The sequence below is a fragment of the Poecilia reticulata genome, linkage group LG4 (assembly GCF_000633615.1).
Source record: "Poecilia reticulata strain Guanapo linkage group LG4, Guppy_female_1.0+MT, whole genome shotgun sequence".
In the NCBI taxonomy this organism is placed as follows: domain Eukaryota; kingdom Metazoa; phylum Chordata; class Actinopteri; order Cyprinodontiformes; family Poeciliidae; genus Poecilia; species Poecilia reticulata.
Genome location: NC_024334.1, coordinates 15,937,575 through 15,951,656, shown reverse-complemented (window position 1 = coordinate 15,951,656; position 14,082 = coordinate 15,937,575). Strand labels below are relative to the sequence as shown.

The window sequence follows — 14,082 nt, the reverse complement described above, 5'->3', positions numbered from 1 at the left end:
CCTGCCCCTATCCCACCTCCCGCTGAAAACAACAACAAAACAAACAAACTACAGCTGCATATTTCCGTACCAGGCACCGGCCTGTCGAGTGTGATGTACGCAACCGACCGGTATCTTCCCCAGCAGAGCTCAGATTGTTTTGATATTTTTATTAAGATGTCCTCAATCATAAATCACCTCAAGGGGAGCGTGAGGGGGAGGTGGGAAGTGAGGCCCTTCCCTTCCGCTCTGCACAGCATCAGATTACAAGTAGAAGATGGAGTTATCGGACGTCTCACCACGTGTCTCCCGTTTAACACTTCTTCCAGTGTCAAGACTTAAATTCAGATTACTTTCAAACATTAGGAGGAGGCAGAATATAATATCCATAACATTATGTAAATGGGCTCTTGTGTCATAGCTCAGACTGTAAAGCAGCCTTCTATCCTCCATCTGCTTTTATCAAAGCTTGAGGTAAAAACGGTCGGACAGGCCGGAAGCACTTCTTGCAGTGTCAGGGTTTGATGTCATATCGTTTTAAATAGGACATCACTGGGTGCTATTGTGCATCTCACCGTCTTATCGCCTCAAAAAAGGGGCACGTTAATGCGTTGTTTAGGGACAATACCGTGTCCATTTGCATCACAATAAGGTTTCCCTTTTTCTCTCCCTCTCTGTCTTTCTCTCCAGACTTCTCAGCAGCCGCTCGGCGCTCCTGACTCAGGCCCGGCGGAGGCCGAGACGTTCTGCCGCCGCACACGTTTCCGTGTCGTGCTAACTTGCCAGTGTGCGCAAAACTGTCAGGCTCCCTTAAAGGCTCTGGATGCTATGTGTAATTCCTTTAACACAAGACTGTGCAGATATCCTTATCATTGAGGGGAATGGCGTGCTCATGCCACCCTGCATCCCGTGAGCCTGCACAAGGCAGCTGGTAATTCATTTAATTTATTCAAGCTGACCCACAGTCTGCTTCTTCTGCCTGCGTCTCGGGCCGGGATGCACGGCTGCCTGGACGCTTGACCAGATGACGGCGGGGTCATGTGCCGGTTTATGACAAAACAGAAAGTACAGCAACATCCATATTCCCTATCACAAACAAAACAAGATGAGTTATGATAATACAGATAAACTTTATTTAAGCAGATTTGTCCCAATGAGATCAAAAGATCTCTTTTACAAGAGACACAACGTATGGGTAATGAGATCTATTGTGGTCTTAAATGCATTCAGAGGTACTAGTGTTGTGAGTAGAAAAGCTGAAAGCATTCTTCCCTGTTCTATTCTGACAGTAGGAACGCTAAAAGTCTTGAGATGAGAGGCTGTAAACCTGTTGTTCAAAGGGGCAATATTGTGCATTTTCTAGGCATATAGATCCATTTTATAGCACAATCAAGTAACTATGTTACCTTCAGTTGTTATAAAAATGCATTGTATATCAAATATGACTTAAAATAAATGATACTTTTCTAATTTAACACCTTGAATTTGGGCCTCCTCTATCACTTTAAAAACTAATTTTCTTTCTGAAACTTCATCTTCCTTAAGTCATCAGAACATGGCTCCTCTATTAACCGTTTAACAACGCTTTTACCAGCGTTGTGCTGAGAAGTAGCTCCTATGATGAGCTCAGCAGGTCTGGAGTTCTACTAGGTGTTTGCTAATGGCTGCTGGCTAGTCTGAAGGAGCTCAGTCGGGGCTGAGGCGGAAGCTTAAAGCCTGGAAACTGCTCCTAGGTGGGACTTGGTCCTCCCAGGTGTTTTGCACAGCTGAATGGTTGCCATGGGAGATTAAAGGATTTCTTAAACATGCACGAAAACTATCAAGGCAACAGTCCAGGTATGTTTTTGAAAAAGGAATAACATTACAACATGATGTAAAACTCAAAAAAGTCGATTTAACATAATACTGCCCCTTTAAATTGAACAAAGATGGAAGATAAGGTGCTGTCAACTTAACAATGGCTTTATAAATAAAAACATACCAATGGCCGATCCAGCAGACATGCAGAGACGGCCTTTTTACCTTAACATGCAGTGATAGAGACGGCGATGAGCTCGCATGTCATCGTCATCTGCATTTTGTCTAATCCTCCTCAACAGACAGTCAAACCCAAAGCAGATCCTCTTGGCTCTCACAGCTGACCACATTTGGCACTCTGACTTGCAGCTGAAAGAGTTGTTGCTTCAAAGTGAATGTTACTATTCCTATGCAGTCTGAGGCACTGTGGGTGTGTTCCTCTGGATCTCCAGTCAGTGCAGAGCAGGAGCTTTATCTCCCCTCATGGATCAGGCCACTCATTATGAGGTGGACTCGTCTAATGAGCTCCGACTCGACAAAGGCCTTGGCTTGGGTTCAATTCAATATGAGGTTTGGGGGTAATAATAAGGTCGGGTAGAGTTCTGTATCCGTGCTCGATAGGAATATGTTTTGCAAACTGACTGACGCGTAGCAACTTGTGCATCTTTTATGAGCCTGTGTTTAATTACTTTTAATTTCTAGCTAATTAGATATATAAAATCATGATAATCATAAAGACTCACATTGATGAAGAGTGTTAGATGAACTGGAAAACTCAGGCGAAGCATTATTATTTGGATTGGCCTACAGTTTAGAAAAGAGTTCTGTACTATGTATGTTTGAGGTATGTTTTGTAGTTTATCATTATAAGACACTTTAAACTTTAGTATGAGAAAAAGACATGCTAACACTCAGCTAATACCCAATCATATTTCAGTGGACTCCCACCTGTTTGTTGCAGATTTTTCTGTGGAATGTAACTCCACGTTATTTGCAGAAAACTTAGCTATTTGCTGTTTTTCTGTAGCGCATTTATAAAATATTCAAAATAAAGTGCACCTTGACAAGCTAAACTACCAAGGAACAATGCTACTCGCACACTGTTGACTAGCATTAGCAAAACAGCCAATCCAAGCGCAACATGACGTTGATTACCTGTATCTCCAAGAACAGAAATAAGAAAGATCATGAATGTTAGCTTCTGCGGTAGTGCTAAGATGGTTTCCACTCTGCATATTAATTCACCTTAAGGTATATTTGGTATTTGAACCATGAAAATATTCCAATATGAGGGGTTTTAGGGGGGTTGTCAAGTCTTGGTGGGTTTTTGTTATTCGCGGGCAGCTGTGGTCTCTAATCCCAATGAATAATGCGTTTTACAGTAAACCATATATAAATTGCATATAAATATACAAGGCTGTAACCCTTAGCTCAAAGTTCAGTTCATGTGGAGTGCAGCAGATGTCACCGTCGGACGGCAGGGAAGCGGGGGGGGGACGGGGGGTCTGCCCTGTCAGATGTCATATGGTACGTTTCTTAAACCACACGCACAAAAACAGCATGTAAAAGAACATGAAGGTTCAATGCGACCCCACCGGACAGCACACAGGGTAAAAAGGCTTTCGGGTTCAGTTGACCCCGCGGGAGGGTAAATACACTACAGTCCAATATATCTGATGCAATAGCATATGCAACTGTTCTTAAGCAGGGCTACAGTTTTAATGGAAAATGGAAAGCAATGCTACTTCTGGGAGGAATGGTGGAAGAAAGATGTGTTTTGGAAGGTTTTTGTGCTTGAATGTTCCACCATGAAGTCTACATTCACCTCAAAAGGGGCCTAGGGCATTGTGCAAGGGCAAAGAGTCCAGTTATTTGAATTCATCAATGTGTTACCTTGGATGTGTTAATTTTTCAGTTTGGGGCAAAGTTGGTGTTAGGAGTTTGTGGGTTGCCGGTTCGAATCACTGTGCTCTCTGTCTCAGTCGTTGTGTCCTTGGGCTAGACACTTCACCTGCCTTGGCAACTGGTGGGGGTCAGAGGGCTCAATGGCACTACTGTATAGCAGCCTTGTTTCTGTCAAACTACAATGTAGCTCACTACCATCAGGGCGTGAATGACAATGTTGTATGAAGAGCTTTCATCTCCTCTGGACTAGATAAAGTGCTGTACAAGTACATTTTGGTTCACATGTGGTAATAATAAAACGTCTTGAACAAAATCGTCTCTTTAAGTCTCTGTTGGGATTCAGAGAGGCGTTCGTCCCGTAGGAGATCGTAACCTTTCTTTATCCTATTTGCGGTGAAGCCTCGTCGGCGGATGAAGGTACAAAACAACCCGGTGGAGGTGCGTTCTGCCCACATACCCACCTGTTTCACTTCCCACAGTCTGCTGCACCATGTGGACCCCCAGATGTAGCCTGCAGAATAATCCACATTCTCATAGTCCTGAAAGTGTCCATCTGGCTGCGCAGGCACTCGGTAAGCCTCGGCACCACACAGGCCCGGTGGTCACTGTTGCCGTGGTATTTTGGAGAACACATCTACTCTGTCTCTGGAAAGGCCTGAAGTCGAGGTGGTGCCAGGCTAAGAGTGACCCGGTGGTGACGGGAAGCTAAAATAGAGAGGAATGGATCAGAACTCGCAGAAAAAAAATCTCAAGAAGTGTGATTGGACTGCACTAGCTGTGCCTCAGGCTCCAGCTTGGCACCAGAGGCGCCACTCTACAGCTCCGCGTCACAGCTGCCAATGTTTAAACAATCAAAATTAAAAGTTTCCTTTGCAGAAGAGAATATTATTTCCTGTATTTTCCACTGACTGAACACAGACAGACCTGAGAAGCATTCAATGTAAACAGTTTTTATTTGTTTCCTCTTAGAAAAACTTTTCCACATAGTGGTTCAGCACTGCCATACAGAGAAAACATTCACCCTTTTCACAAACTTCCTATGCAGATAGATTAGATACAGTATATAGGAATATATTCTTTTATAAAAGCAAATAATAGGTAATAATGTTACCCACATTTTGACATACATTCATCAGTGGTGTAGATGACACATTCACATTCATTTTGGACTCTGTTGAAATATTTCCTTCAATGTGGACTGGTAAAAGATGCAGCTTCACTGAATCTTAAAAACAAGAATTTTGTTCATTTTATGACTTTGGGTTAGTCCAGGTCGCTCTCTAAAGTAATCCATTCACTTACAAAATGTTGCCCCATAAAACCCCCCAGCAATGTTCCTGTGGATTCAAGACCTTCATCCTTGGAAGACCACATCATTCCTTTCCCCAGGTCTGGTGTATCCTCAGGATTTTAAGCAGCTGACTTGTTAAAACTTTACTTATTTACATAGACTTGCTTTTTAATCTTTTTTTTTCTTGGAGCTAACTCCAAGAAAGTTGCCTAAAGATGCAAGGATCTTTAGGCAGATCCTTGCATCTGAAAAGTCGAACTATCTCTTTAACATCAGTTTAGTAATGAAAACCGTAAAGAATACATTGAAAAGCCTTAAAAGTGCTTGAACTGTGCAGATACGTTGTTCCCATTTGATGGATAAAAACATATCCCAAAGTCTAACCTGTTGCATTATGCTAGGCTAAGCTAATACATTATTTAAGTATTTAAGCGAAGGCTAAGGAGATCCATGAGGCAGCAGCAATGCCCACCAAAAACGACACAGCAGTTGCTGACGCTGTAGCTGCTGCGTGAAGATAATCTGTAGCGAATCTGATGATAATATAACATGAGGGCGACTTGTTAGCACTTTTCTGTCTGTCTCATAATGGTTTATGTTTCCTCGGCTTGTGTCTCTCTGGGAAGCGTTCCTCTCATTTGTGGGGCAGCAGCGGGACAGACGTTGCTCTCGCCCCCGTCCTCGTCACCACTTCACGGGCTATTCAATTAGCACAAGAAGCATGGGAGATGGAGCCATAATGGAGCTGATGAGATGCACAAGGACAGGTGACACTAATCAGAGCGGCGCCCCATTGTCTCTGTGTGGGCATCATTAAGGGAAAGAGAGCGATTTCAGGCTCTTTTTTCCTCTCTCTGAGCACGTACACACTTTCTCTCTCATCATCGGCTTGCAACTTGTTCAAATGTGCGTTCTGAACAAAGTGTGAGGTTTGACAAAGGAGAAAACAGTAAATGGGTGATGCTGTTTTCAGCAGACGGCACCAAAAAGAGTCAGGGTTTTGTGAGATCCCTTTTGATTCATAAGACGACGAGGCATTCGCTCTTCACCACGTCCGGGTTCTTGTCGTCTCCTCCGCCGGCTGACATTTGACCCGCCGCAGCAGATGCGTCAGATTTTTGCCAGCATTCCCCCCGTCTGCTTCTTGGCTGAACTGTGAAGGAGCTCCTCTCCGCCCGCCGGTACCGACTGCTGAGGTAACTCGACAGACACCTGGGAAAACACCACGCACAAGTCATCGACGTTTCCACACGTCCCACTTTAACGGCCACAACTTTCAAAGTATTTTCAATTGGAAAGACAATAAAATGTGACATTTTGAAGGTCTTGCAAAATCAGAAATGTGTATATTTTTACGTCGCCTAATTAGTAAAGAGACTCCACCTGTGTTTGATGTGATCTCAGTTCTTTGAGGACTTTAGAGGTTTGTCCAAGAACATTAATGAACTAGAATGATGAAGACCATGAAACACAGCAGACAGGTCAGAGATAAAGCTTTGGAGAACTGTATAGCAATACTTTGTGATATATTGTTTTAAAAAACCATTTATCACATTTTTCTGTAGGTAACTCTTGCTGTGTGAGCATGGCAAAGCTTTCATAGACCCACAAACACATATATACTGCTCTTGGAAAACGAAACAGGTTTTTTCTGGAGCCTCTTACTTAAAAAAGCGAAAACTGTCATTAAACTGTCACAGTAACTGGATTTAGTCGTATTTTTGAGTTTACTTACATTTATTGATGCTCTTGTGGAGCAAACCAAAACAAAAAAATGAATAAAAAGTAACATTTCTGGTCATATTGTCAGTTTTATTTTTTATTTACCGTCAATAACTAAAGTTTATCATGAGAACTATGAATCAAAATTCTTATCAGGGTAAGAAGTTTTTCACGATAAATGATAAACAATACGATAAATGCCCACCCTTAGTTGACAGGGTGGTCCAACTGGACATTTGCCTCCTCCTCTAAGACCGCAGGAGGGTTATAGGTATAAATACACAGAAAGTGAACCAAAGACACAAAAGCTTCTTGTAAAAAATCTGCATTTGAAAGAGAATTTTTTTTTAAATCCCATCCACACAGACACATCTTCCTTCTATTCTGCTGGTTTCCATTTCTCCCGTTCCTCCCCAGAATGTGGTTTTACATTCTATGAGCCCCAGCAAGGCAATGTATTTCTGTCTAATTAGTTACATTCAAAATGAGATCAAGTAACTTTATTAGTGGAACAACATAATCCTAATCTTATTAATAAGAGTATTCCCTCTTATTAAAAGGGTTTTTAGAGTGTGTAGAGTGTGTAGAGTGTACGATGTGGCCATTCAGTTGAAGTTAACCGTGTCTAAAACAAATGTTAAAGGAAACTGTGGCCATTTCATGCAAAGTTTCTGTAAAGTAAATCAGTGCCATTCTACACAATAATCTTTTCTTCACTTGCTTTGCAGCTTGAGATTGAGATTGGTTTGGAAGTATTTGATTTGTTTAAAACCAAAAAACTAATCAATAATTATCAGTATCGACTGATATAAAATGCTTATATGATGTTTTTCAGCCATGCTGTTCTACCCTGCACTGCTTACTTAACTTATGGCCTAAAAACTAAAGCAGTAAAATCAGAATTAAAGCACGTATGGTTCACTTCAAACGATCGTTAAAGTTAATTAGTCGGGTCGGATCAGTTGGATGTTTTCGGCCTGATCTGAACTACGCTGGTGTTGGGCACCAGCACCAACCAACAAAAACAGATGAATGTCCACTTAACACCACCAGAACTTGTTTGGAACAGTGGAAAAAAAGTCAGACTGTCTCTCATATAACACAAACCAATAAAGGGTGAGGAAAATGATTGCCTGGTCGCTTCCACAGTCACAGTATCCGCAACAGAGAAAATCCGTCTTCAGCCGTGATGAAAAAGCTCTGTGCCATTCATGCTGCTGCATACTAACTATCTCAGCAATCAGTTCATTATCATTAGGTCCATGTGACTGATGGAAGGGCTAATCGTGATAGCTTGACTCCGAGGTGGTCGAGCAGCAACACTTTGTATCATTTCCTGCAATCAGCAGCCACTTAATATCAAGACATACACCTTTCAGTGCTGCCTGGCACCCTGATGGAAGGCCGGCCAAATCAGGACTCATTATTTCCAACCGGACTATTTGAACTATGAGAGTTAATATGTTTTAATTTAACATTTTTAGGAGCTGAAAAGCACAGCGGACGAAGGCAGAGAGAGAGAGAGAGAGAGAAAAAAAAGCTCCCCCGGTAGATTGAGAGAATGGATAACCTCGGCCCACATAGTAATTGGCTGCAGAGGCAAATCAATGGCCTGCATCAGAATTGAAGCATTCTGCTTGTTTACAACATCTATCATTTGTTCTTATCAAGCGTGATCAGAGCAATTTTCCCTCCCTTAATATAGGTTTGATGGCACAAAGAAAAGCTCAATTCTCCCAGAATTGGAAAACACATTTCTTGCGCTTTGTTGGTAACTAAACTGTCAACAGATAAGAGAGTCCACAGTATCAACTCGGCGGGGTCGGGGGGGGGACGGTGAGGGGGTGATTCATCTTCCAATTGCGCTGCTGTGTTTTCCTCTGGAACAGCTGGAAATATAGTCCCGAACAGAAGCCTTTGCTTCAGAGCGTTTCCGCTCCGAGCCGACTCCAACTCACAAGGATGTGCAGTTGCCACTTGGAAAAGGCCCCCATTTTTCTTTTTTTTTGTCTTACACATCTAGAGAAGGGCGACCCGTCCTCAGGCAGCTCTCCAAACTGCTGGAGACAGTAGCGTGAGGTGAGAGAGCAGGGTAGGCCACTTTGTATCATGTCAGCGCTTGTGCTTAGACGCCGTCTCCACAGTGTCCCTTGTCACCAATCACATCCTTTTAAACCACCCAGGGAGCTCGACGCCACCCCACCCGCACACACACACACACACACACGCACGCACACACTCCTTATCTGTCAATGCCGCTTAAATAATGTAATTAATGACTTAATTAACATTTCCATAATCTATTTTAATAAATCTAACACGGCATAATGAGAGTTTCTAACCTCCGGGCGGTGGCATATAAAAATTCACAGCGCGGCGCTGCGCGGTCAGGGCACTGTCTCAGCGCCGCACACTCTCACCATGACAGCAAAGGAAGGAGAGGGCGCATATTGTGTGACAGCCTTCCGAAAGGCGGTTCCAGGCTGACAAATGTCATGTGACTCGGTGAATGTGTCCACTGGGCGACCTGCAGCGGGAAGAGGAGGGAGAACCGAAGGACTGGTTTGGAGGCACATAACGGCCACGGCAAAAAAAAAAAGAAAAAAAGACCAATCACTGAAAACTGAAGGAATGAGACGTTTTACTCTGAAAACACAGAGTTCTTTTTTTTAATGTAGGTAAACAGTAAACAGTAAATGTAAGATGGTCACAGGAGTCTATGACGTTTCAAGATGAAATAAAGAAAACTTATCCACACACAGAAATCAAATATAATGTTAGCAAAGAATGTTTACTTTTTAATTAAAATGAAAAACAACTGAAATCATATAAAGTTATGTAACTTTAATAATAAAAAATATATTTTTTTAAATATTTGTTCAAACAGTCACTATGTTGTGGCTGTATTAATACGAGACAGATAATCTGTGAAAAAAGATCCAGCTCCTCGCAGAGCTACCTAGAAACAACCAATCAGAACCAGGAGGTGGGTCTTAGCGCTGACAATCACCCTCGCATTGGCCTGATCATCCCGGTTCTGATCTGGATCTATGATACAGCTTCTTCCTGATAGCATAGCTTGTCATGAATGCTAGGTAAATTAGCATAGCAACCGATTACAGCGGATAAACTGTTTTCCTGTACAGCGAGTACACAAGGTTGATTGACAGCACTAAGCCCCTCCTCCAGGCTCTGATTGTTTTTTTTTGTTTGGGAGCATTTCTTCAGATGGCAGTAGTTCAGGGAAGAGCTGGAGATCCATCTTTTCACAGATTATCTGTATCATAACAAACCATCACCATGGTGATAGTTTTAAGGAATGTGTAAATAGAAGTTACATACAGAAGCTTTAAATACAAGTTAAATACTGATAGAATGTGTAACTACAGTAGGTCAGACCTTCCTGTGGGATTCTGGGATATCTGCAGCGTTCTTCCTAAAAGTGTGTCATGCTGTGAAATTAATGAAGATATTTTCTTTTTAGGTGCTTTGATTCTGTTTATTGTTTTTCAATTTTTAATGAGTTGATCCTTAAAGGCCACCGTAAACTGGACAGATACTGATAATGCAGATATGTCAATTTAATTGATCCACTTAAATGAAATCACAACAAATGTACTTGAGCATTAATCATGTTAAAGAAGTTTTTTAGCATTAAACCTTTAAATGTGGTTTTATAAAATGTCCTATGTTTTGTGGAAAATCTGTATGAGACACAACGCTGTCAAAGCTTCTAGCTGAATGACGACCACCTGAACCACAAGCTGTAAAAAGGAAATAAATAAAACAGAATGTTGTGAAAAAAGAAGCAACTTTAGCTCTTTAAGAGCCATAAACCAAGAATTGAAAAACTTTCTGTTGCAAACAGTCATAATTTATAATGAGAGCAAAAGTGACATCTATTATGCTCAGTCGCTGTGAAGCAGGACTCTAATTTTATTTTCAAAGACTGTATCTATGGAACTACCAAGCTATTAGCGTCTTACATCAACGGTAGCATAACATAGTTAGCATTACTAGCGTAGCAGTCTCCATGTGTAGACCTGTATGTTTTCTTTGAGATCTCCAAAGCCCTGCCAACATTTCCAAATCTCATGTAACATGAAACTCAGGGTTTGAAAACTCAAAAGATTAAAGATTAAAACCAGAACAACTTCTGGTTCTAAAGCCAATCAGGTTTCCCTCTGACTTCTAATGTTGTGTTTTCTTAGTTTGTACTTGTACTCAATTAATGTTGTGTTTTTAGAATATGTTGTTTAGGCCTGTCACAATAAGCAATAAATCAATTAATTGCACGATAAATTAAAAAGAGCTCAATAATTTCCATTTACATGATTTATCATTTTTCTCTTTCTACCAAAAACTGGATGATAAAAGTTTTCAGTCTGGTGTTCTGGTGTCCACCAGCCCTTTCTTTGAGGGGCAATTTTACTTAGAGACTTCATAATTCATTTTATTTATTGTTTCTGTTGTTTTGTTCATGTATTTTGGATATTTAAAATGTCTTCTAGTTCCAATTATTCATTAGGATTAAAAGTTTATTGATCTTTGAGAATTTGTTCTTGCATTATTTTGCCACTGAGACTTGAAAATGTTCCCAAAACAATAATATTTATCACAATAACATCTGGGACAATTTATTGTCCAGCACAAATTGCTATGGTGACAGGCCTATTGTTGTTGTGTTCTTCATTTTGTCACTGCGTTTAGTGATTTGTAGATGCGGTTTGAACTCAAGGGCCACCGTATGAGCGAGTGGAGGACATGAGCAACAGCGAGGCATTGTGGAGGGTTTGCTTGTTGATCCCTCGCTCGTCCTCCTTTAGGAGATTAGAAGGCGGAGTGACGGGTGGGGGTGATGGGGTCGTGGAAGGAGGGGCTGCTCCTTACAAGGCCTCCCAACCCCGCGGCTGACGTGTGATTGAGATACACACTGACAGGGGGCAGCAGGAGGCTGGCACATCCCAGGCAGTACGAGCACCACGCGGGGGCCACGGGGTCTTTAAAGACCACCAATCCTAATGAGGGCGCCCACCAACCCGCCCCATTATTCTGGTAATAACACAACAAAACATCAGTCAGCAGAGAAACCTGCACGGAGCACTTTATACGGAAGACTTTCCCCCCCTAGCAACCCTGAGGCTCTGTTCTTTTCCTCACAAGAAACTCAATGGGCTTTTTTCATTTTGTTTCTGGGTATTTTTGTCACCAATTCTTACAAAAAAAGGTGTTTGCTTTTCAACTGCGGCACATCCTCGCCGCGCTCCGGGAGCGGGTAAAATACCTGCGGAGGAGAACTGCCAAGAATGTGGCCTGTTGGAGGCGGCTGAACACGCTGTAAACAAACCCGTTTCCTGTCATAAAATTACAGCTCATTAGTAGCGCGGACAAGGCCTTCAACAACATAATGATGCAGAAGCTCTCCACCGCTGCCACCGCATTTATTAATTACCAGCTGACTTGCCGCATTCCTCGCAAAGGCAGTTAATAGGCGGAGAAGGAGAAGTTATGGGCCTTGTTGAGTTAATTACAAACAGCCTCTCTTCCTCCAATTTGAGACAAAACACCGAAGGAAGGACGCACGCACGCAGAAGACAACTTTTAGTTACGCTACTGGCACAAGAAGCGGTTGCAGTTTATCTGAAGGTCCTCTCTGCTGTTGAAAAAAAAAAAAGAAGAAAAAACATTAACTGGGGATTTTTTTTCACAAAGAGCGCCGCTTATCTAAATCTCAGCTATTGCTTGTCGCGGGGAAAGGTGGAGAGGTCACAACGAAAACATAGATTGATTTTCAAAAACAAGTATAATGAATTGAAGTTCTAAGTATCCCGACTGAGTAACTGAGAGTACGGCAATTACTGATTACATAAAACTGTTTGGTTTTTTTCTCTCTCTCTTTCAATCTGATTACGGCGTCCACCATATGTTGCTTTTCTAATCAGAGAGTAGATATCTAATGTAATATTTACGAGGCGGATGTTAATAAAAACAGACTGTTCATTTACTAATGGTGTACAGTACAGCAGGCATCAATCCAATTAGCAATATCATAATAAGGGAAACGCTAAAAATAAAGCGGAGGGACGATGCTGTGGCTGGGGGTCAGAAGTAACGTGTTTTTACAGTTCTGTGGATGAGGAAGACATCGTGTAAACATAAACACACGTGTTATTAATAAGTGTTCTTTACATAAAGTGTAATTAAGGAAAATGAATTCCCAATAATTGATTAGAAATGTAACAGGATGAGATCGCTCCACATTAAAACATTGTAGTGAAGTCCAAAGTGAAGTCTTTCTCACAAAGAATGATTTATTTGTGTGACTTTTGTCTTGTTAAAGTAATTGTGAGCTTTCATTAGTTTGAAGGCATGGGCATTGTTTTAGGACTTTTATTTTGAAGTAAGAAAGGAAGCAGCTTTCGGTTGCACGGACGTTGCAAACCCATTCAAGGTCTCCTCCAACATCTTACACCGTTTTTATTCTAATACTTTGGGTAATCAGTAAAATAAAATGTTATAGATAAGATTAAAAACTGTGAAGTCTGGAAGTCATTTATGTTGGCGGAGATGAAGAAAAGCGTCTGACTGTGATTTGAGTTACATCTACACCTGAGGGTGATGCAGTGAGAAAAGTGAGAAACATCAAGAAGCAACACATCACCGAACACCAAGATTCAAACTCTGCACCTTGTTGCTACCAGATACCTCATCCCTTCATTTCACCAGCTTCCAAAATAACTTAAAGCAGCTCATAGTAGGCTCTTGACTTAACTTTATTAGCAACTTTAGCTGGTAATAAAGTTAAAGTCAGTAACTCTTAAGCCCGAGTCTGGACTGATCACAATCTAAAGTACTTCAAACCAGAAAAAAGATCATTCTGGACTAAACAGCCAAGTTTTAAATCAGAGCTTAAGATTTATAAAACAATGCAACAACAACAAAAAAAAGCCATTCTTAATTTTCTCAAAGCGATTGCTCATCTGGCAAGTTGAATGTGTAACTACTCCCAAAAATACGTACAGTTAGAGACATGACAGTTTTGCGATTTTCATTATAATTTATTTTAATTTGTTGTGATGTTTTATTGCCTGTTTCATTTAGTTTTAATTAGTTTTTAGAGTGGGCTTGCTGGTTTTTATTAGTTAAATATTGTTTACTTTTTCCATACTTTGGTTCATATTTAGGTGCAGAATTTGTGATCATGTTTACAACTAGTTTGCAAATTACAGCCGTAATTTGACGTAAACTGCTTGCATTGGGGACAAAAAATAAATAAATTTCCCATCAGTACGAAAAGCTAATAAATGAATTCATAAACATGAAAACAAAGGACATCATATCTACAACTTCAGTATGTTTCAGTTAGTTGTATAAACACATGATATAGT

At 41.2% G+C, this 14,082-nt stretch overlaps 1 protein-coding gene across 1 annotated transcript in view; it reads right to left on the bottom strand.

The window, feature by feature from the left end:
* Nucleotides 1–4,615: 4,615 nt before the first annotated feature.
* LOC103463970 (uncharacterized) overlaps nucleotides 4,616–14,082 on the bottom strand; it is a 94,786-nt gene continuing 85,319 nt past the window's right edge. The window contains exon 5 of the mRNA XM_008407747.2: nucleotides 4,616–6,184. Within this exon, the coding sequence (XP_008405969.1) occupies nucleotides 5,992–6,184 (193 nt within the window). The 3' untranslated portion in view covers nucleotides 4,616–5,991. The remainder of the gene's footprint in view (nucleotides 6,185–14,082) is intronic.